The following is a 25471-nucleotide window of genomic DNA, read 5'->3' as shown; positions in this document are numbered from 1 at the left end:
TTTAACATGTATAGTCCTGAAAGAATAATATGGTAAGAAGAAAAAAATCAAAAAAGCTGCTCTTATTAGGTTAAATGACATCAATTGCGTCGCAAATTGCTAGCGGATACCAAACTTATGGCACTATACATACAGTTAGCGAATTATTTAGACAAAATTGTCCATATATCTGTCAAAACTATACTCTGACAAGAAATTGGGGAGGGTGAATCATAAATGTAACTTAATCTACTAATTGTAGGAGGTGCAAATCAAATATGTCTTCTACTAATAAGAAAATTAAAATAATATCGGTTCATAACATTTTAATAACTGTCCGTACATACTAATAGGTCGGTACTTTACTGTGAGTCTCCTTTAGCAACAGACGTAGCCACGATACATTTAAGCAAATTAAAATTTTGTCAGCACAAATTATCCGAATTCTTAATTCTTTAGATCGGCGGTGTTTCACAGGGGCGTGCGGTGTATGGAAGCAAGGGAAGCATTGCTTCCCCAGGTTTCCGTTCGTAATAGCTAGTTCTTTAGCTTTCTAGTTCGTAATTCTACGTTGGAAGTCGGAGAGTTATTTCGGGATAATCCACGTTCAGAGTTGCTTCTCCTGTCTTATGTAAAAATAACCCGGGTTATGAACTGAGAAGCAAAGGTTAAGTTGACCGTATTTGTCGCTTTATAAGCAACTGTGGCAATTGATTACGAAGTTTTGGCGAATTTAAATTTGGAGTTTGACAATGGCGTCTTCGTCGACTGATTTTGTGGAATCAGCTGTAGTGTGTAAATGTGTAGTATATTTGTTATTAGAGAAACGCTTTAGTTCGTTTAATTTTGGTGAAAAATGGAACATAATTAATAAAGGTACTATATTATATTTACATGGCACGAATAGGGAAAACGATAATATTACAGCTTTCTTCGATCAATAGTTTTAATATTTTTAAATCAACTGTTCTTATATTTTATTTTGTTTTATTTTTAATATTAAAACAATCGACCTAAAATAATAATAAAAATTACTATTATTATTAATAAAGATAATAAAATAATTGATAAAAGAAGCTGAGGTATTACTCTTTTTTTAATTAAAGGTAGGTCGAAGCCTGAAATGAAAAATCTCACTACCAAATTACAAACTTGGGCCGACATTTTAATTCGGAAAAATCTTATGAACAATAAGAGTGGCTAACTGGTTGTGAATTTAGGAATAAACTCTTTTGCTGGTGTTGTTTGCTCTTTGTGAATGAAAATTGTGTTTGGAATCATAGTGGTTTTGGCGATTTAAACAATTTTCATAAGGTAGTGAAACTACATGTCGTGTCTAAAACTCACTTGCAGGCCGTCATCAAAGAGAAAGTTTTTGAAAAAATAGAATAGAACACATTTTGGATATTTCATTAAAAGTGAGTCATCAAAAACATAATGAATTAGTTGATAAAAATAGAGACGTGCTGAAAAGACTTATTGACGCTGTGTGTTTTTTATGTTTCCATGAAGTTGGGTTTAGAGGTCACGACGAAACTAGTACATCAGCAAATAGGGGCAATTGCATGGATCTTGTTTCACTAATTTCTAAGTACGATCCTTGTTTAAAAACTCATTTAGAACAGTCCAGTGTGTTTCAAGGTACCTCAAATCGAGTTCAGAATGATTTGATTTTTGCTATTTCGGCAGTAGTTTTAAACAAAATAATTGATGAAATTAAACAAGCACGCTTCGTTGCAATTATTTTAGATGAAACAACTGATGTTACCAATTTTAGCCAGCTCTCTGCAATAGTACGATTTGTTAAAACAGACTGAATTATACAGCAAAGATTTTTAGGTTTTATAAATGTATCAAAGGGGTGTAGGGGTGTAGGGGTGTAGGGTTGTGTTATAGAGGTAGTACCTTTTATCGGAACGACCACATCGAGCGTCATAGACGGGAGATGGTTCTAGATAACTGGTCCTCATAAGACACCTAACTCTCACTTATGGCTCCATGTGCCACACCCCGGGCAACTGCATTGGTCTGCAGGCTAAACTAAGTGAGGGTAGCCAGATATGGCGAAAATTTCACCGAGTGATTACCGAGTGATACCCTGATGAAGGGCAGCAGCGATCATCAGTACCAGCTCAAGGCGCAAAGGAAATGATCCTGGATCGGCTTAAAACTGGACTACCACAAGCATGACTGGAGCAGTTTGAATGGTTGTGGTACTGCGATGGGGAAGGCAACGGAAAACCACCCCATAAGAATTTCCTAGAATACTTATCATGGCAATACACTACGATAACAAAAACATTACTGATCATGGTGATCGGATCCCAAGACCCGGCAGGGGAGGATGCACACAAACAAATAGTAGGGCCTCCCTGGTCGTCAGCCAGCGAAATCCCTACGGCCTAAAAAAGGAAGCAAGTCCTCAACACCTAAGGATTGGAACTTGGAATGTACGAAGTATGTACGAGAGCGGCAAAACTCATAACATTGTAAAAGAGATGAAAAGATTAAAAATTGATATATTGGGAATTAGTGAAACACACTGGCAAAACTCTGGACAATGCGATATACTTGGATATAAAGTTTACTATGCTGGAAACGACACAACACATCACAGAAACGGCACCGCAATAATAGTTGCCCCACGTATTAATTCGGCAGTAAAATCTTTCACTCCCCATTCAGATAGAATAATGCTTTTACAAATTCAAGCAACACCGGTGAATATTAACATATTACAGGTATACGCGCCAACGGCAGATAAAGTTGAGGTAACCAGCGAAGAATTCTATGAACAACTGGGAAGCCTGATGAAAATGACAAAAAAACATGAAGTAACAATAGTGATGGGAGATTTTAACGCAAAGGTTGGCAGAGGCAAGGTGAATGAGATCGTGGGTAACTTCGGCCTAGGAGAGAGAAACGATAGAGGTGATAGACTTATATGCTTCTGCCAGGAATATAACCTGCTATTAAGTAATACACTCTTCAAGCTCCCCAAACGTCGACTTTACACATGGAAATCCCCCGCTGACTCACCTGACAACATCATAAGGAATCAGATAGATTATATAGCAGTGCCAACAAGATATAAAAACATGATAAAATCATCAAAAACGTACCCAGGTGCCGATGTTCCTACGGACCACAATCTGTTGGTATGCAGAATGGTCATGAGAGTAAAACGGCTCGAGAAAAGATCTAATTTAAACACAATTGATATTAAGAAACTCACTAACCCAGAAACCGAAATAAAAGTACGAGAACAACTAGGAAAGAAAATAAACGACATTAACGAGAACACGTCGGACATAATAGAGAGATGGGATAAATCGAGGGAAGCAATCCAAACAACATGCGCGACTCTATTAAAGCGTGACAGACGAAAGAAGAACGAATGGATGTCTGATGAGATAATGGATATGATGGATGAAAGACGTAAATTCAAGAATAAAAATGAAGAAAAATACCAGCAGATCCACAAAATCATAAGAACGAAAATTCGAGAAGCCAAAGAAAAATGGTTTTCCAACGAATGCAGGGAAATAGAACAATACGAACGAAAATACGACAGTTACAATATGCACAAAAAAATAAAATCAATGACAAACAAGAGGAAATTCAATAAGTCACCCAACAGCATAAAAGATGGCGATGGAAATCTTATCTCGGAGCCATCAACGATCTTAGAAACATGGAAATCATACATAGAAAAATTATTTGCATCTGACAGGACTGATGATCACCTATATGGAGAAGGAGAAACAGGACCTTCAATCCTTAAATCGGAGATAGAAGATGCCATTGCAGCACTAAAAAACAATAAGTCAGCAGGTCCGGACAATGTACCCTGCGAAATATTAAAGATCCTATGTAAATCGGACAAACAGTTCCTTGATAATCTAGTTGAACTTTTTAACAACATATATAACAGCGGTAAAATCCCGGAGAACTGGCTGCAGTCAACATTTATTACAATCCCGAAGAAACCAAAGGCCCAGATCTGTGATGACTACCGGCTTATAAGCTTGATTAATCATGTCACTAAAGCGTTCACTAAGATCATTCATAGAAGAATATATGATAAATGTGAGTCAAATATTGATAGATCGCAGTTTGGCTTTCGGAAAGCACTTGGAACTAGAGAAGCAATTTTCGCTCTCCAGGTGCTTATACAGCGGTGTAGAGACGTTGATAAGGACGTGTATTTGTGCTTTGTGGATTTTAGAAAAGCATTTGACAATGTCAATCATGAACAATTGATAGATATTCTGCGAAAGACAGGTATTGACGACAAGGACATTCGAATTGTGGCAAACCTATACTGGGGTCAAACAGCAAGAGCAAAAATTGGCAACGAACTCACTAAAAGTGTGCAGATCAAAAGAGGTGTCCGTCAGGGTTGTATATTATCCCCACTCCTATTCAATATTTATTCCGAAGAAATATTTAATAAATGTATGGAAAATGCAAATGAGGGCATAAAAATAAACGGCGAGTTAACAAACAATATAAGATATGCCGACGACACGGTGATCCTTGCCAGTACCATAGACGAATTACAGCAGGTAATGGAAAGAGTTTATTTAGTTAGTGAGGAATACGGCCTGAGCCTCAACTTCAAGAAGACAAAGTGGATGCTGATAAGCAGGAAGCAACAGCCTGCTCGACAGTTACGGATAAGTAACATACTAATTGACCATGTAGAATCTTATGTGTACCTTGGCACCAACGTAAATGCAAAATGGGAACAGGCCACAGAAATTAAGGCGAGAATAGAACGAGCTAGAGCAGCATTTAGCAATATGAAAAAGCTCCTCATAAGCAGGGATTTGTCTCTTCCCCTAAAACTACGACTAGTTAAATGCTACATTTTTCCGATCTTACTGTATGGTGTGGAGGCCTGGACGCTGACGGAGACGCTCACGAGAAAACTAGAAGCATTCGAAATGTGGGTGTACCGACGCATTCTTCGTATATCCTGGACCGAACATGTCACCAACATAGAGGTAATCCAAAGAATAGGAAAGGAGAAAGAAATCGTGAATACAATTAAACAAAGAAAGCTTGAATATCTAGGCCACATATTGAGACACGATAAGTACCGTCTACTGCAATTGATTGTCCAGGGAAAAATAGACAGTAAGCGAGGGCCAGGCAGGAGAAGACACTCGTGGCTCCAAAATCTGAGGAAGTGGTTCGGGCTCACATCGGTCGAACTATTCAGAAGCGCCGCAAATAAGATCAGAATTGCCATGTTAATAGCCAACGTTCGCAACGGACAGGGCACTTGAAGAAGAAGAAGATCAAAAGATAGAACGGCAGACGCATTATATAAAATTGTTTGTGAACTTTTAAAATCGATTAATGGTAATGACAAGTTAATTGCCCAAAGTTATGACGGCGCTGCGGTTATGTCTGGGCATTTTGGGGGGTCTACAATTGAAAGTGAGAGAAACATGTCTTAGTGCGATATTTATACACTGTTTTGCTCACAAAGACTTACTTAAGAAACTCGACAGGACAAGTTCGACTCTCTGTTTCCCTTTTGGCAATTGAAAATAATCTGGTTAAAGAAATGTCACAATATCCAAGTTTTTACAATTAAGTTATAGACGAGTTTGCGAAAAATGGTAGAAGAATTGAATTACATTATAAATAGGTGAGTTTTTACATTTTTTTTTTTTATAAATTGCTTCCCTTGTTTTAAATTTCGCCGTACGCCCCTGGTGTTTCATGACGGCAACTTAAAAATATTATCTATATCGCAAATTGAATTTTCGGTGTAAAAACGATCTTTATTCTACTCATAAATAGTGCTCTTCTGTATTTTAAAGTTTAATAAATAATCTAAAAATAAAATTGTGATTTTAATTATTTAAATCTATTAAATTGTTAATTACTAATTTATTTTTAATACACGGACAACAGCATACTCCCAATTTTTCCAGGCCACTCCCCTCATTCGAGCCAATTTTACTTTAATTGAATTTAACATTGAATCAGTATATTGATGATATCTACTAAGATGCCTTTGATTATTGCCAGTAATTAATAAAGAGTTATTCTGCTTGGGCCATATCCTCTGTAAATGAAATGCATTTTCTTGTAGTCACCTCCGCTTCCCGAATTTATCAGTCATCGTTGTAATCCAGTCAACAAGACGGCTGTGATAAAATGCATTATCCAACACTATTACAGAGCTAGGTACTATTAACACCATGCAGAATGTTTTGGAACCATGTGGAGTTCATGTCTTCATGATAGTCCCCTGTTTTTTTCAAATATAAAAACAATGTGACATTTTTCAGAAAACCATTGTCGCTGCCCATTTGCCAAACTTTGCCAACTTTATGTCTGGCGTTAATCCAAATCTCGTCCAGGTAATAAATCTTTCTTTTTACTGCGCGATATTCACAAATTGATTGTAGATAATTAAGTTGTCATATCATTTCTTCCGTATCAGTTAAAATGGAATTTGATAGTGTTTTATATAGGTATCGAAAGTTAAGATCGTGTAAGGTTTTTTGTAATGATCTATCTATCTATATAAGGATTTTTACAGCTGTCGCCGCCTTATTTCTTTCAGCCAACGTCTCCGGTCCTTTCTGTTCTGTCATTCTCCATCTCTAAGGTCTCGTCTTTCCATGGATTCGTCCACTTCATCCCTCCATGATCTTCGGGGTCTACCTCTTTTCCTCCTTCCTATTGGGTTCCAATCCGAAATCTTTGCTATCCACCTTGTATGATCTGTTCTTCTCACATGTCCATACCAAATTAAACGTTTTTTTTTCGATCTAGCTAAGTATGTCTTGTTCTACTGTCATCCTTCGTTTTATCTCCTCATTTCTGATGCGATCCATTTTTTTCACTCTGCAGCTTCTTCTCATGAACTCCATTTCACTTGCTGTGATTTTGGACCTGTTTCGTTTATTTATTACCTAATTCTCTGCTCCATAGGTCATTATACTGCGCACCAGGGTGTTATAAATTCTCTTCTTTGTATTTCTGGTAATCTGTCTATCCCACAGTACCTCGCTCATTTGTTTAATACAAGTTCTTGTCTGTGGTAATCTGCTGGTTATCTCTTGTTCGGTGGTTCCATTTTTTGAGAGTATGAATCCTAAATATTTGAATTTGTCAGTGCCGTTAATTTCCCTATTATCGTCCATTTTCAAGTTTATCACTGGTTCTTGCTCTGTTGTTAAATATTCGGTCTTTTCTTCTTATTCTTCTTTTTTGTAATGATGTACGGCTTATTTTAGGAAAATTATTGATTATGTCTACTTTATTTTATTCATATTTCATTGAAGTCCCATTTTTAAAGAGAAACGAACGTACAGTTCTGCGTAGGATATTTTTTGAATTTCATCCAACTTAGGTTTTCGTACGCATTTGTCAGCTTTTTTTCACAGACAATACGTTAAATTGTAGCCACTGTCAATCCAGTTAAAATAGAACAGCTACTAACAACTTTTGTTAATTCGGGTATGATGGCATACTTTGTTTTTTTTTTCAAATTTGATTGTCAAAGTCTTAGTTTTGTTTTATTTGTCAAAATATTTTGTTATTACAAAGAGTAACATGTTACTAACTTTTTCACGGTAAAAAGAGTCTTTTATCTATTTTATTAGTGATTTTACAGGCAATTTTTGTTAGGGGTGCCAGACAGACTGGTCTCCCCTACCACATCCTCTTCTATAAGCTACATGGTTCTGTAGAATTTTGAATGAAGGATTGGCGATTCTTCAATATGACAGTATTTTATTACAACATATAAAAAGCATTTAGCATAATGGAAAACATAGCATTGTAAAATACGAAGTTTTCTATCTATTTCCCTCCTTTTTGTACAGGTAACCTTTCTTTTTACCTTCTCTTCCCCTGTTGCTAACTTATGTAATCCATTTTATCATATTTGTATCATTTATTTGTTTGTTAAGAATAAAAATTATCTAATTTAATAAATAAGAATTTTCTAATGAGAAAAAATCTAGTGTTAGAACTACATTAACATTACAAAAAATTCAAAAACAAAAAAGAAACACAGCAAATTTGATAAAAAAGAGGCTTATCTGAATACAAACTAACAATAAGTACATATTATATTTATCCAATTATATATAAAAAAAGGAAGATCTCCAACAAAAGGGATTGACCAGATCACAGGAAGTTACAAAATACTTTTGCACAATGTAATAGAAGTGGCAGAAGTCTGTGGACCATACACTACATCATGACAACTACACTCACTTCAGTTTGTTGTATATATGCTTGTAAGATCTGGGAGAAAATCTAATTTTATTTATAAAGCCCAATATGGTCATTGTAAAAACCTAACTACCATTCCATAAATTGCAAACTATTTAAAAAATAATTTTAAAAATTAATAAGATCAAAAGCTTTTCTCTTTTAATACATTGACGGACACGGCACATTAGTGAATGAGTACTTTGTGTGACAGCGACGTCTTGAAATTCGAGTTATTGTGCATAAGACAGTCCAATTTTACGACGTACTGAGACATCCTAAAATAAACTCGTTTTCTGTATCCACGTTTTGGGCCGTCGAGCTAACATGAAATTTTGTTTAGGTGTCACCTCAAATGCTTTATTTAATACTATAATATATATTTTTATATACAATGGGTGAGTGTAGATTTGAACAAATACTTCGATGTTTCAACACTATTCCTGATGTATATGATCGGGAAGGCTGAAATCTATTGGATTTGGTGACAAATAATAATAATTCTGCATATGCACCATTTGAAAACTTTATCGATAGATGAGTCAATGTTCCTATTTAGGGGCAGACTGACTTAGCAATTAAGCAATATATTAAAAACAAAAAGTCAAAGTATGGGATAAAGTTCTTTGAACTTATTACCCATGATTGTTGTTTTAAATATTTCAAAAATTTACCTGGTTGTTACAGTAGTTCACTGAAAAAAACAAAACACAAAGGCGAGAGTTCCAAAATTGAACTGAACTGAATTAGTTTTGCGATTACTGGGACTGTACCTCAACAAGGGCCATCATGTCTTTATGCACAATTTTTACAACAGTGTTATACTGTCTTCAAAGTCGCTAACTCTCAAAACTCACTTAACTGGAACAATAAGATCTAATACAGTAGGCAACCCTGCATTTTTGTTAAAAAAGAAACTGAGAAAAGATGAATATATCTGGAGAAAAAGAAGAATACTTGCTTATATGTGAGCAAGTGGCATGTCAAGCATAATGTGTATATAATAACTACTGCATACAAGCCACGTATAATTACTGGTAAAAATATATGGTGTCAAAAAGCAAAAACCATGAGAGATAGATGGCTATAAAATGCACATGTTAGGGATTGACAAAAGCTATCAAATGGTATCTTACTATAGCTGCCTCTGTAAAACGATCCTTTCGTATAAGATGTTATTCCATCTTCTAGATATAGTGGTTTGGAACTTTTTCAATCTATATAAAAAAGTAAAAAAAGGACAGGAGAAAAACTAGTTGATTTTAGAAGAAGCTATAATAGGATCTCTCATTAAAATTAGAATAGGATGTTGATGAAAGACTTTTGGTAAAACAACAAACAACAGGAAAACAAGCACTAAAAACAGAAGTTACAGAACAACATTTTTTTAGAAGAGATACCTTCATTTATTCTTGAAATAAAGGTGATGTACAAGAGAGAAAAAACGAAAAGAAACAAGGTATAGGTGTGAAGTATGTGCAGATGCTCCTCCATTATGTCCTGTGCCATGTTTTGAACTTTAACATTTCTGATTAATATCCTAATGTACTCTATATTCATACATATTTGTTACTATAAATAAAAACAGTTCTTACTAATCATCATCATCATCAACTAGCCTTTAACATCCACTGCTGTACATAGGCCTCTTGCATGCTTTTCCACTTAGTCTGATTTTGTGCCAACTGAATCCAAGTTGCAGTCACTCTTTTTATGTCATCTGTCCATCTTGTTGGGGATCGACCTCTATTTCTGTTAGCTTATATTCGGGGTCTCCATTCCAAAATTCCACCAATTTTGTCCACCAGTCATCAACTGATCTTGCTACATGACCTGCCCAGTTCCACTTTAGTATTTTTATCCTTTCAATAACGTCTGCTACTCCTTCTGACTAATATGATGATGTTTATTGACATCTGTGTCATAAACTATACAAAAGAATGTTTATAATGTGCCACTGACGTCTGTAGCTGTTGACTTTTTGTATATTTTTCTTGTATGTGTGCAATATTAATACAAATCTGGATGAGCCATATCAGAACATCCATTATTTTTATTAGTGTCACTCACACATATGATGATTCTAACATCTAGAAACATTGTTGCCTGTCAATGTGTTAAAACTCAAGGACTCATTTACTTAATCTCTTCAAATTAAAACCTAACTTGTTCTGGAACTTCATATTTTAAAGCATCTGATGTCTCATATTTAATTTCACTAGATACTTCTGTGATATTATGAGCAACTTTCATATGGTGTTTAAGATATGATTTGTCTGTAAACTTCTTATCACAAGCAGTGCATGGAAAAGGTTTTATTCCAGAATGACAGTACAAATGTCTAGACAACTTTTGTTTATCATAAAACTGACTAGGACAAATGTGGCAGACATACCTCTTTTCGTTCTCTGGCAATTTATCACCAATTGAATGAGATCTTCTTAAGTGTGTGTTTAAAGTTCTTATAGTCTTGTATTCTCTCTGACAATATTCACAAGTAAAGGCTTTTACATTGGAATGTAAACTTACATGCCTTTTCAGCTCACTACTAGTGATGAAAGGTTTTTGACATATGTGACAGATGTGTTGTTTATCCCCAGCATGACGTTTCATATGCTGATCGTAGTTGCCCTTTTGTGGGAACCTTTTCTCACATATTCCACATGCATACTTCCAAGCTGCTCTGTCTGTATGTACTACTAAGATATGTGTTTTTAGGTTTTTGTTAGTATTATAAGCCTTACCACAGGCTGTGCACTTATAATTTCTTCTATTAAAATGAGTATATTCATGTACTATAAGTTCACTTTTTGTTATAAACCTTTTTCCACACAAACTACACACATTGTCCCTTTTTCTGCTATGATATTTCAGATGTTGATCATAACCAGCATATGTTCTGAACCTTTGAGTGCATTGCTTACAGGAATAAGGTTTCACCATCCTTTCTTCCATGTCATGAATACTTTTACAATGAGCCATTAAATCCTTTACTAAATTAAATACTTTATCACAAGAGTCACATGTATAACTTCTTGATGATTTTTTTCCATGTTTTTTAAGCAGTTTATCTGTATTTTCATCTTCCACTACTATTTTACCACACTTTCTATGATGTAATTTAAGATTAGTTTTTGTACTATAACTTTTGTTACAAGTGAAACATGTATAAACACCTTTCGGATTTCTTGTGCATGTTTTTCTGTGGAGTCGCAATGCTTTTTTACTTTCAAAGTCTTCATCACATATTAAACAAATACAAGATTCATTTACTTTAACTATTTCAGCTTCTGTTTCACCTTTAATAGAATTAGTAGACTCAAGAGACCCATTATCAAGTCTCTCTATTCTTGCAGTTAATACTTCATCATCAAATTCGACATCATCATTATCTTTGTAGTCACACAAAGCTGGACTTAGACTGCATTGTTCGTCGTCAATCTTATATTTAGTTTCATTTTCATTCTCTTGTTTGTATATAGTCTTAAATCTCTTCACCAAATTTTCCAATTTCTTTTTAAAAGTCAATAAATCATCCAATTTTTTAGTACAACCCTCGCAAATAAAATGTTCTCCTGGAGTGTCTTCCTAAAAATAGTTTAAAACGTTTATATTTAAATTTATAACTCAATTCCATTTTTGCACATACCAAATCAGATACAATGGATTTTAATTTCGTTGACCAATTTACGTTGTTTTCGTCCAAATCACTGAAACGAATTGTGCATCCCTTTGAATCCAAGCATATACTACAATAATCCATTTTTATTTTAATTTAACATTTCTTAAAATTACCAGAACTAGACTGTTTAGTTTTGGGTGTTTATATACTTTCACAGATTTGGCAATTTAAATGTCATAATATTCTTCTTTTTTGAAGAGTTAGTTGTTTAGTTCTATAGTCTAAGTTTAAATTCCATTGTCTAAGTAGTTCATTCGTACAAACAAAACTGGGAAGTGAACATGAAGTGAAGTTGTGTAACTAACTTCTCAGATGATGCTGTAAATATTTTTGTTTGTATTTTTATGTATATTTATTTTTCAGTATTATAAGGCCACAATGTTTCCAGGAAACTGTTATATCTGTTGTAAACGAAATGATGTACTTTATGATCTATCCAAGACGAATGAAGATGGTTTGAAACTTTCTTTCATGTTGGTATTTATAGTACCTGAAGTGGTAAGAAAGTTTTTTTTTCTAATTTAGCATGACTATTTGTAATGATATTAAATTTGTATGAACATAAATGAAATTAAATGTTTATTAACTAAGATATTTTGGACAATGATAAACATAACCAAATTTATATTTGACATTGAATGTGAGTAGCTTTCCATAATTACCAATGAAAATATCTGTAGTCTAATGATTATTTAAATGCTTGAAAATATACTTCTGTAATTACTACTTCTGTATGCTAGGTAGTGATTGTATTCTTTGACACAATACACAAATTATTCTGTACTTTCTAACCAGATCAACTTTACATATTTAACCAGGTCTTGTATTCTAGATTCAAATAGTGTCACATCTATATTAGCAATAATGTACTATCTAGGAAAAAGGTTCACTGTTAATATTTTTGTTTTAATGTTTAATTTTTTATTGCATCTTTATGTAATATACAAAATGATTTGATAAATTCAAGGCCAGTCTAAAAAAATTGTCAGGCCAACAAGGACCAATAGGAGCTATTGAGTCTTTCATGTTATAAAGCATAAGAGTCCTGTAGGTTCCACAATCTTAGATGTATAATTAAAAAGTTTTACTCTCTGCTTTCGAAAACTTGATCAGCTATTATATTGCTTCCATAGTAAAACCTAGAATATAAAGTTTTCACAGCAATATAAATCCATGTTGCCCCACAGATAATAACCCATTTTCAATTGAACTTTCCCATTCATCTGAATATAAACTAATTTATCAAAGGGTTTTGGAAAAGCTGATTGTATACAGTGTATAATATATATAGTGCTTATCACTTGATTTAAATATTGATTAAATGATTAAGATTTGAGAAAGAAATTTGGTATTGTATCAGGGGGTGTAGAAAATGCATATGAAAGTTGATATATGTTCTTTGTGAAGAAATACCTTAGCTTTAGGACTAAGTTGAGTATCTAGCAACATATAAGTCTGTAGGATCATAGACATTAACAAAGTGATCACCAGAAAGATATACTATATCTTGAGCATTATGTCCAGACCAATTGTCCTTTATTATTTATGTATTTTCAGAAATTTCCTGGAGGTTCTCTTATATTATTAAAATTCTTAATTTTAATGGCATTTTTGAGTTTCAATTTTATATTTAGATCTAAGATTAGAAAATCACTTGTAATCAGTATCAGATTTGGTTTGTAGAGTGAGTCAAAATAGACATGGAACTGTAGTCACTCCTTTTTAATTTTTATATTGAATCAATTTTCCAGAGAAGATAGAAAAATATGAAGAAAGATATGTAAATAGAACAACTATTAATAGCATTTGATGTGCTAATGACATGATCTTCCCTGTCAGTAATGAGAAAGAGTCAGTTTTTAATAAATAAAGTCAATAACCTAAGTCAAAACTTTGGTCTTGAAATAAATATAAATTAAACAAAACATTACATGTTGGTCCATTGTGACTCCTAATTATTTATTTATTTAGCTTCATTTTTCCATTAAATGTGTCTGTTTTGTACTGTTAGCTGTTCTTCTGGTCTACCTCTTCTTTTTTGAAGATAACTGCCTGTGCCTTCTCTGGATTTATGGCTATTTTCCCTGGGATACCTCATTCTTCTATTGTATCTAATGCTGTTGCATTTAGTGTCAGCTACAGATTTCTTACAGCTATATTTAGGCTCCTGTGCTTTGCCACTATTGCAGTGTCATCTGTGTCAAGGATGAGTAGTGTTCTGGGTGTTCTTGGAACAAATGCAGCATATTTGCTATACAGAATAGGTGATAAGACCACTCTCTATGGTACTCAAGTTTCTCTAGTTTTGTGATCTTGTCCCCTCTGGACCATGAACTCCGGTTGCCTATACAAGGTGATGAGTCCCGTCATGGCTCCACTGTATCCATTTCCATTATCCATTTCCACACTCCATTCTACCATTTTAAATATTAATCTTAGTGAGTCCTAGTCTTGACCACATTTACTATACTAACGTGACATATATATTGACAATGCTAATACATATTATGTCACAATATTCAGAATACTTACCAAACTACCAACAAGCTGTACAGATATACAGAATTGGGATAAAAGTATGGAATCAAGTAAATATCTTTGAAACGAAAAATTTGTTATTGATGAAACTTTGCATGCAAGTACAATGACACATCTTCTTCTTCTTCTTCAGCCTTCATTCATCCATTGTTGGACATAGGCCTCCTCCAATTGTTTCCACGCTTCCCTATCTTTTGCAATTCTCATCCATTGCTTTCCAGCTACAGCTGTTATATCGTCTATCCATCTCTTTTTGGGTCTTCCCACGCTTCTTTTTGTTTCTCGAGGTCTCGAGAGGTCGTCGTAGTTCTTCGACGTATTTCGGTGTTAGGCATTTTGTCTCTGAGGCTTATATTTAACATGGCCCTCTCCATGGCCCGTTGAGTTACTCTTAATTGTTCTGCCATTTTTCTTGTTATTGCCATAGTTTCCAATCCATAAGTTGCAACTGGTAGTATACAAGTGTCATAGGTTTTTCGTTTTAAGTGTATTGGGATTTTTCTGTCTTTTAAAATGAAGCTCAACTTCCCAAAAGCAGCCCATGATAATTGTGTCCTTCTTTTAATTTCTAGGGTTTGATTTTCCTTTTCGTTTTTAATTGCATGTCCTAGATATATATATTGTTCTACCTTTTCTACATTGATGTTATCTATCGTGATGTTTTCTAGGCTGTTGCTTAATATCTTTGTTTTGTCGAGATTCATTTTTAATCCTATTTGATTCGATTTGTGATTTAAATCTTGTAGCATTGATTTTAGTTCATGGATATCTGTGCTTATTAGTACTATGTCGTCTGCGAAACGCAAATGGTTAAGATATACTCCATCTATTTTTAATCCCTTTTCGACCCAATTTAGTTTTTTGAAGACATTTTCTAATGCCAAAGTAAATAACTTGGGTGAGATGGTGTCACCCTGTCTCACGCCTTTGCCAAGGTCTATTTTCATAGTTTCCAGATCATCATCTATTTTTACGTGAAAAGTAGCATCATCGTATATATTCTTAAGGAGGGCAGCATATCTTGAATCTACTCTGGCGTCGTCCAATGCTGTTAAGAAAGCCCATTTCTCGATACTGTCGAATGCTTTGTGATAATCGACAAATGCCAGATGTAGTGGTATGTTGTACTCTATTGTTTTTTCAATAACTGTCCAGATTGTTTGCAAGTGATCGATAGTGCTAAAACCCTTACGAAAGCCTGCTTGCTCCACCGGTTGGTATGCATCTAGCTTAGCTGTCAATCTATTTGTTATTATTCGGGTTAGTAGTTTGTAAAGGTGTGACAACAAGCTTATTGGTCGGTAGTTTTCTATATTTGCGGCGTCTCCTTTTTTATGGAGTAGAATGACTTCCGCATTTTTCCATGCTTTTGGTATTTGTCCTTCCAATAGACATTTATTCAGTAATGCTCTCATTGCCTCTTCTAATGCAGTGCCTCCCATTTTTAGCATCTCTGAAGTAATTTTATCTTCTCCTGGTGTTTTCCCATTTTTTCCCCTAATTTCTGATGTTATTATTTCAGGGAGATCCTCTGAGCCCACATTTAAGATATGTTTTGTTGGTATACCGGGGTTCGGAATAGTAGAAGTATACAGCTTCTCGTAAAATTTTCGGATTTCTCTAACGATCTCTTCCTTATGCGAGCACAATGTTCCACGGTCGTCTTTTATCTTTATGATTTTATTCCTGCCAGCGGATTTACATGTTTTTAGTACTTTCATGTTCTTATTGTTCTCTATGGTTTCAAGAATCTGGTTTGTTCTATAAGCTCTGAGGTCTTTTCGAATATTTTTCTTAACGCTTCTGTTGAGCGCTTTATAGTCCGGGTTATCTCTGTTCGTTCTTCTTCTTTTCTCTATCTGTTCTAGAGTCTCGGGTTTTAGTTTAGCTTCTTTCTGTTTTCTTATTCTGCAACAAAGTTTCTTAGTGACTGTTTGTATGTCTTTAGTTATTTTCTCAGCTAGTTCATCTATATTCTTGTGCTCAAAGGTATTTGCTACTAGTTTCCGTGCTAATTCCTCTTGATATTTCTCTTTATTACTGGCTAGGATGTCTGCCGTCGGTAAAGGGTTTGTTGTTAATAGTTTTCGTCTTTCTCTCTTTACGTTAATATGTATATCGGCACGAACTAGTCTATGGTCACTGCCAGTATTAAATTTGATGACACATAACCCACATTAAATTGGTCAACCCGTATATATTTGTTAGATTAAAAACAATGACACATAACCCACATTAAATTGGTCAACCCGCATATATTTGTTAGATTAAAAAAAACTTCGTTAAAAGAGATCAAATAGTTGGTTGACACAGACAAACTAGGACATGTGTAATATTAAAATCAAGAAAAAATGTATAAAAACTATACAATGATTACATTTACATTTCTTTTATGCCAAGAGATTGTTCAAATTTACAGCTAACTCCCTCTCCTGTTGCAACAATTTTGGGGTTTGGACCATTTCCTAAAACTTGATTAAACAACACAAGAGAGATATATCAAAAGATATACAAAATTTGATGTTTTCCTCATTTAAACTTCAGTAATATAAAGTTTTAGTTTTTTTAAAAGAATTAACTTTTGTAACATATTCCTCTTCATCATTCTTTATCCCAGTCATCAGAGATATCTAAATATGTCATCTTTTAATTTTTGGGCATCCATTTTTGCTTTTTTTCTTTCCTGTAATAATGTAACATGTGTGGAGATGTAACTACTACAGGAAATTTTTCTCTCCTTTTTGATTTTACCATCTCTTGTGGTTCGGGCACATCAAAGGTCTTTTAAATGGGGATGGTATTAACCCAAAAACAAAGTTTTATGTTTATTATCCAAAAACATAGTAAAATAGAGTGTCGCTTTTATTACCTCCCATTTTTTCAAGGCAACTTTTATTGTCTTCCACAGATTGTATAAGGAGTAGTTTTCTAATGGCCCTTCCAAATTTCCATAATTTTGATTAAACAAATTTAATTTTTCATTGTAATTTTTTTTTTCAAGAGCAGACAAAATCATTCTGTCTTCCTGTTCTTGGTGGCACTTTCTGTTTGCTGTTAATAATGTCTCATCTTCTGATACTTTTAATTGACTGCGAATCCATGGAACTAGTTCACATTTCCTAATCCCATTTTGGATTGTTTGTGGTGTGAGATGTTCTAGAGTGGGGTTTAATAATTGTGCAAAATCATGTTTCTTTAATTGTTCACTACTGTTCTGCACTCTACAATCCTGAACACTTTAACGCCACATTTGCTTAAGTGAATGGAACACAGCTACATCCATTGGCTGGAGTATGTGGGTTGCATTAGGATAAAGAGCAATTCATTCTATACCTTGTTCTTTGCAAAATTGACTTAATGGTAAAAAAATGTGCTACATATGACCATCTATAAAAAAATAATGGGAAGAGGAATTTTCTCTATTTTACCAAAAATATATTGGCCATGTGTTTGTAAAACAATCCATGTGTCATACAACCATTATCACTTTTACCTATAGCCCATTCTGAAGGAAATGTCTCTGGTATTATTTGGGAAATCCTATTATATCTACACTGACCGGCAAAAAAAGTGGCCACCCTATAAATTTCCACACAAAGTGTGTTTTGTCTTTTATATCCAGGACGATGAATATAAACATCATGTTGTAGCACTCCGTTGATGAAGGCTGAAGGAATCTCTAACTGGTATACCTTCCAGTCATTGTTGAGAGCTAGTGACAATAAAACTCTGACACTTGCCATTTTAGCCACAGGTGAATAGATATCTAAAAATACTTCTTCTTCATAGCCCTTTGCAACTAAGCAAGCCTTTTTCGTGCTGTCACATTTTTAATCATAAATACAAAATGGGTTTTAAATACCCATTTTGTATTTATGATTTGTTGATTATGAGGTACCTTTGTAGCTTCAGTCCAGGTGTGAATTTTTTCAAGACGTTGTAGTTCTGTTTCTATTGTCTGCTTCCATTCATCCTCCTCCACTGCTTCTTGATAAGTTACTGAGGTTGATATAACTAAACAATATGTATAATAAAGTTCGTAGTCTTTGAACTTCGAAGGTGATTTTATTTCTCTATTGGAGAAACTAGTTTTGGTATTTTGTAAATTTACTAGTTCTTAATCTTGGTGGTTATGTTTCGACTGTACTCTCATCATAGTTTTTCTCTTCAAAGGTTTCCATTTCATCTTGGCTTGGTAAAATTTCCTCAATATTTTGATTATTGGACGATATTTCTGGAGAATATTTAAATTATGATTCATCGAAAACAACATCTCTTGAAATTTTGATTTGATTAGCCACTGGATTCCAGATTCTATAGCCAGCTACACTGTATCCAACCATTATACATTTACTTTATCTTGGTTCTAATTTACTTTGCTTTGGCCCATAACCTTTTGGAAAAGCTTTTAGAGTACAATTATATATACATATATTAAATATTGATACTGGAATGGAGAGAATAAAACACCTCTTCACTTGTGCAACACAGAATGACAACTTCTTTATTGTTCTGTCAAGATAGCCAACCTGATTTACTTAGTGTTTGGCGATCAGGATAGCCAATATTTCAATACAAACTTAACCACATTAACTTAGTTCGCGCGTTTCTTCATAGGACATATGCACTATGTAGGACGATTACTCCAGACGTTCAGTGGGAATGATTAGATGGTTTCCCTTCCACCCCTCTTATTTGTTGAATTTGAATTTTGGTTTGTCGGCTATTGATCCAGTGTCGACTATTGGTCCCTTTACCTTAATTAGTTTTAAAAAAATCTTTTAAAACCTGTAAAAATATACAGGGTTTCCCAATTAAATAAAATTAGTTAAGGGTAAGTAAGAGTCTATTATGGTAAAGGAATTGCCAAGTCAAGAAAATATGTTGAAGAGATTTGTTGTATCGGCTCCCTTTGAATATAAGGATGACATGTATAAACCAGAGTTTTGGCCTAATGGTGTTGGCATAAAAAGGTTCCAGATGCATCGTCATAAGGATTTTCTAGATAACCGAGGTGGAAATTTTTCATAGGAGAAAATAGAGAGCACAAGACACATCAACACAAGGAAATTGAAATTCAAAACACAGTCACACGAGCAAAGAATATAAGTATCATCCACCAGAACCTCCAATCCATAGGAAATTGTATTGATGAAATAGAAGAACTTCTAACAAACAACAGTGACTGTAAAATATTGTGCACAACAGAACATTGGAAAACTAAAGAAGAATTAAGTGAATATGGAATTAACAATTTTGTGCTGACAGCTAGTCATTGTAGAAATAATGTGAATGAACATGGAGGAACAGCTATATATCTTAGTAAAGACATCATTGGCCAGGAAAGAAAGGATATATAAGAGTTATCAGTAGATAGGGTAATAGAGTGTGCTGTATGCGAAGCTAATTTAGGTAATAACAAACTCATTATAGCATCAGTTTACAGACCATCAGGTAGCGATCTGGCAGTTTTTTTAAACAAATTTGATATTATACTGGGAAGAATTATGATAGAAAACACAATTATAATTATAGGGGGAGATTTCAATATCGATCTTAAGAATAACACATTAGATAAAGTAAAATTTTGTATGTTAATTAACTCATATAATATTTGTCATGTAATTGAAGACTACACTAGAGTAACTGCCACATCTAAAACTTGTATAGATAACATACTAACAAATATGCAATCATATGTGTCAGTAGAAGTCTTGCATGCTGGAATCTCTGATCATTCTGCCCAAAAATTAACTTTTCAGGTAGAGGAAGCAGAAACGAATACTCTTGAAATGAAAAGACATTTTAGTACAAATAATATAGAAACCTTTATAAGTAAATTACATAATCATGACTGGCTTAATTTAAGTTACAAATGTGTAAATGATCAATGGAATACTTTCTTAAATCAGTTTCTGTATATATTCAATCAGTGCTTTCCTTTTAAAAAGTTAGATTCTAGGCAACGTAAAAAAGGCCTTAATAAAAGAGATGATCCAGAGATAATAGAATGTAAGACTCGTTTAGACATCTTGTTTACAATGAGCAGAGTTAACCATAAATTCTATGATGCCTATAGACAGGTAAAAAAAGAATATAATAAGAAACTAATAACAAAACGATCAAAGCTATATGAAAACAGGATGTCTGAAGCTGCCAACAAAAATAAATGCATGTGGCAAATTGTTAGTGAAATTAATGGTCAATTAAAAAGTGTAAATTCAATAAAAGTAGAGGGTAGTCCTCAAGAGATTGCTGATAAATACATGATCCACTTAAATACTACTTTAAATAACACTTTATCTCAATTACAATACATTGAATATAAAGACAACATTGCAAGTAACATAAATTCAGTGTTTGTCGCACCTGTGACAGAAACTGAAATTATGGATATAACTAAAAATTTAAAAAACAAAATGAGTTGTGGAATTGATGAAATACCCACTAAAATCCTTAAACTTTGTATAAAGGAGATAGTGAATCCTCTCACTACAATCATAAATAATTCACTAAAATCTGGTGTATTTCCTGAATGCCTGAAATCTGCCATAGTAACACCTGTTTACAAAAAGGGTGATCCTAAATTAATTAATAACTATAGACCAATTAGCCTTCTATGTTCCTTTTCAAAAATCTTCGAAATGACTATGTATAGGCGGATAACAGAATTTTTAACAAAATGTCATATTATTAGTGCAAATCAGCATGGTTATCAACAGGGAAAATCAACTCAGACTGCGATTTTTCAATTTGTCTGGGATATTTTGAAATGTACTGAGATTGGTCATATGGCTTTGGGTCTCTTTTTGGACCTATCAAAGGCATATGACTGTTTAGTGCATGACCTATTATTTGATAAATTGGAGAAATATGGTATACGTGGACCAGCATTGAACTGGTTTAAGTCCTACTTGGTAAATAGGAGACATTTAGTAAAAATACATAAAAACACTGAAATAGGCATCTCATCTGAAAGCACTATCAATATTGGAGTACCACAAGGAAGTGTGATTGGTCCTTTACTGTTTGTGATCTATATCAATGATCTTCATGGTCTAGTGGCTAATACTACTTCCAGCATAACAAATTATGCAGATGATACAAACATTTTAGTCAGTGGTAAAGACATGTCTGTTCTAAGCGTTAATGCTAGTTTAGAGTTCCAGAAAGCTAAAGACTGGTTTTCTATGAATAGGTTGGTTTTAAATCAAAATAAAACAGATCTTCTTTTGTTTAAGACAAATTATGCACATTCAGATATGCCAAACAGTATTATTGTAAATAATGACACTTTAAATATTAGCAGCAGTACCAAATTTTTAGGATTATATATTGACAGTTTTTTATGTTGGGATAAACATGTTGACCAGTTATGTATGTCTTTGAGTAAAGTGATTTACAGCTTTAGAGTTCTAAAAAAATACATGAATAGTAACTCATTAAAAACAGTGTATCATGCTAATTTTGAAGCAAAATTTAGATATGGTCTAATAAATTTTGGCCACAGTAGGGACATAAATAATGTATTTCTGGTTCAGAAAAAAATAATCAGAGTTATGTTTGACTTAAAAAGTAGGGAATCATGTAGAGGGCATTTTAGGAGTAATAATATTTTAACAGTTTACGCTGTATTTATTCAAGAATGTTACTGTTTCTATATAAGAATAAAATACTCTTTAGGAACTTTGAGCCCAATAGTATAGTAAATACCAGGCTATATAATTATAAAATTCCAATACACAGGTTAAGTATAACAGAAAAAAACGCTCTTTATTGCTGCATCAAATTGTTTAATAAACTGCCTGAACCTATCAAAAGGGAGGAAAGATTAAGTTTGTATAAACATCAAATATTTAAATTACTGGTAGCTCTTGAGCCATATTCTGTGGAGGACTATTTGTATATGTAACGGTTAGGAATAAGTAAATAATATTTTCGTTTGTGACACTGTTTTTTTTAAATAATTTTATGTTCACGGAATGCATATTATTTTCTAAAAATAAAGATATTGTTATGTTATTGTTATGTTATGTTATGGTATTTCCGGTGAAACCGGAAGTAGAGTAGTAACAGATAGATATACGCTTATACTGTATACTTTTTTCACAAACAAATTTATTTTTTGTAGGAATGGTTGGATCATTTCAAGATATGCAACATTTGTATAACAGAGACAACAGCGGCTTATAGGTTTAAAGAAAAATGTATAAATAGCAGAAATAACTTAAAACAAGAAGTGGATACTTTTGACGATTGTAGTGATCTTAAAATAGATGTTGAATCTGATTACTCTGAATCTGAATTAGATCTTAAGCAATCTTTTATCTGCTATAATTGCGGGCATAAAAGTGTCACAAAAGATGACTTGATACAACACATTCAAGAAACACATCAGAATGACAGTAAAGAATTACCAAAATATAAGAGAAATACTATGTGTTTACAGTGTGGTCGAAAGTTTACTAAAGAATCCTCAATTAAAGAACATCGAGATGTGTGTGATGGTGTAAGAAGGCATAGAAAAGTACAAAATGAGTATCAGTGTAGCACTTGCAAACGATTTTATAGTTCAGAAAAAATTTTGAAAACACATCAAAAGAGATGTGATAAACAACATCTCAAAAGAACAGATTACCAATGTCAAAAGTGTAATATCTATTACAAGAGTGCAAAAACTTTGTTGAATCATAAAAACAGGGGTTGTAAGAAAGAAGGATCAGAGCCTGCTTACTATTGTAAGAGTTGTGATTGTGTTTTTAATACAGTATTAGATCTTAAAAATCATATGTTCAAAGACCATGACGTTATAGATTTCCAGTGTGAAAAATGTAACAAAGTATTTCAAAATAGTGACGACTATAAAGAGCACAAATCTGAACACAAAAAATCAATGCCTAAGAGACTTTTTGCTTGTGAAATTTGTAGTATGGAGTTCAAGTTTTTGAAAGAAATAATTGATCACTGCCAAAAGATACACGAACTCAAAGAAAAGTCTATTAGACCGTACTGTTGTGACTTATGTCAAAAGAGGTTTAGGTCATCAACAAATTTGCAAAATCACAAACTTTATCATGAGGGTAACAGGTCGCATATTTGCAGTATATGTGGTAAGAGTTTCATAACGAAGAGTGATTTGCAAAGTCATGAAATGACACATTATGATGATAGGAACTTTGGTTGTGACAAATGCGGCAAAGCATTCAAGACTAATAATAATTTATGGACTCATTATCTTATTGTACATACAGATCCTGTATTGTGGAAGTTCGTGTGCAAAATATGTGATAAGAGATTTCCGTTAAAGTCAAACCACGATCAACACTTTCGAAGACATACTGGTCAAAAGGAATTCATTTGTTCATTGTGTAAAAAAGAGTTCGCCAGTAAGAGTGAACTACAGGCACATGTGAGATGCCACTCTAATGTGAAAAGATATGTATGCGATAAGTGTGGAAGAGACTACAGGAAGAAAAATACTCTGGATATTCATTTAACCAAAGCACACGGTATTGGAAATGCAAAGATTCCAGTCAGAGAGAGAAAATATGCGTGTCATATTTGTCCAGGAAGGTTTTATGATAAGATTAAGTTGGCCAGGCATTTGTGTACTCATTCGGGGATTAAACCATATGCCTGTTTTGCTTGTGAGAAAAAATTCACAGATAAATCCTACATGAAACATCATCTTAAAACAGCACACAATATATATGAAGATACTAGTATGAAAGATTTAGCAATAGCTTAAGTTATTATTTATTGTAAAAAATACTTTATGTAAATATATTAATAAAAAAATAAAAGTTTTTAGATGAAAAATTTCTTTCTTGACTAATTACCGTCAATTGGGGTGACTTGATACATTTTTGAAATACAATTGCTTGTGGTTTTGGAATGGAAAGATCTAGAATGTTCATATACCCCTCAAAAGTTTAGTCTCCATCTCTAGTTTATATAGTCAAAGTGCCATAACGTTATAAATTTTAGTTTGCTAAAAAATTTTGTGTATAAAGTCACTCCGTGAGTTGGAGTGATTTGGTACACGTATTTATTTATAAATATCATTTTACAAGCTTTAAATGGCGACTTGATAGACAAAAAGATTTTTTTTAGATTTAAATTGAAAAAAAAAAAAACATTCAAAGATATTTTTATGTAAAACTTAACGTTTGAAAATGAAAAATTACCGTTTATTCGAAACAAAAAGAGATTAGTTTTTCCTTTATACAGTAAAATATACAAAAAAATGTTTTTACAATAGAAGTATAACTATAAAACATCAAAAGGAAATTTAAAATGTAATGTTTGTTTTTGTGAGGTCTGAAAAATTAAACTTGACTTGTTGGCTAAAATAATTATAAACGTTTAATTTTAAATAATACAAAACATATCACATAAATAATAATATTAATACATATTATATTATATATATATATATATATATATATATATATATATATATATATATATATATAGAATATTAAATATATATACAAAAGAAACATTTTTATTCTCGAGAGATAAAGAGAGAGAAAATATATTTTCTGTCTCTCTCTTACTCATTATCTTACATATGTAATGGTTTCACAGATTCACTCTCATGCAAATTTCCAACGCCGACCGTGCGTATAGAAGTATAACTTCAATAAACAATTGTTATTTATTCTGTGTCTCAACCTAAGTAACAAATATGGTCTTTATAGGCATTTTTCATATTATACAAAAAAATATTTAATGTGATTTGTTAAAATAAAATATTTTTTAACATGTTAGCAATTATTAAATTTACCAAAACATAATATCCTTTTGTCATCAATATTAAAGGATATCTTACACGCATGTTAATTTTCTCAAAAAAATCTATGTTCTGTGATTACCAACGATAAAGTGTATCTTACACGTAGTTCTAAAGTGCATCTTACACGATCTTCAAAAGGGTATTTCACACGCATGTCAATTATTTCTCAGAATAAATTTATATTGTGGCCACCAACGCTAAAGGGTACCTTACACGCGTATAAA

The 25471-nt window shown here is 33.1% G+C and overlaps 2 protein-coding genes across 5 annotated transcripts; one reads left to right on the top strand and one right to left on the bottom strand.

Annotated features, from left to right (window-relative positions):
- Nucleotides 1–8028: 8028 nt before the first annotated feature.
- On the bottom strand, nucleotides 8029–12091 carry LOC140436545 (uncharacterized). 2 transcript variants are annotated; one of them, XM_072525452.1, is made up of 3 exons: nucleotides 11879–12091; nucleotides 10625–11817; nucleotides 8029–9090 (listed from the first exon to the last, which is right to left on the bottom strand). In XM_072525452.1, the coding sequence occupies exons 1-3, from the start codon at nucleotides 11990–11992 to the stop codon at nucleotides 9087–9089; spliced, it is 1311 nt and encodes a 436-aa protein (XP_072381553.1). In that variant the 5' UTR covers nucleotides 11993–12091; the 3' UTR covers nucleotides 8029–9086. The 2 variants fall into 2 exon arrangements, with proteins under 2 accessions (XP_072381553.1, XP_072381552.1); XM_072525451.1 differs by having other exon boundaries at nucleotides 8031–11817; nucleotides 11879–12089.
- A 65-nt stretch (nucleotides 12092–12156) lies between these two features.
- Nucleotides 12157–24375, top strand: LOC140436544 (uncharacterized). Of its 3 annotated transcripts, none has more exons than XM_072525450.1 (3): nucleotides 12200–12231; nucleotides 12300–12409; nucleotides 22581–24375. In XM_072525450.1, exons 2-3 carry the CDS (start codon nucleotides 12383–12385, stop codon nucleotides 24195–24197), a joined length of 1644 nt encoding a protein of 547 aa, XP_072381551.1. In that variant the 5' UTR covers nucleotides 12200–12231; nucleotides 12300–12382; the 3' UTR covers nucleotides 24198–24375. The 3 variants fall into 3 exon arrangements, with proteins under 3 accessions (XP_072381549.1, XP_072381551.1, XP_072381550.1); XM_072525449.1 differs by having other exon boundaries at nucleotides 12211–12243; XM_072525448.1 differs by having other exon boundaries at nucleotides 12157–12409; nucleotides 22581–24374.
- The last annotated feature ends 1096 nt before the right edge of the window (nucleotides 24376–25471 follow it).

This window comes from Diabrotica undecimpunctata, chromosome 3 (genome assembly GCF_040954645.1).
Source record: "Diabrotica undecimpunctata isolate CICGRU chromosome 3, icDiaUnde3, whole genome shotgun sequence".
In the NCBI taxonomy this organism is placed as follows: domain Eukaryota; kingdom Metazoa; phylum Arthropoda; class Insecta; order Coleoptera; family Chrysomelidae; genus Diabrotica; species Diabrotica undecimpunctata.
This window is presented reverse-complemented; position numbering and strand designations above follow the sequence as displayed.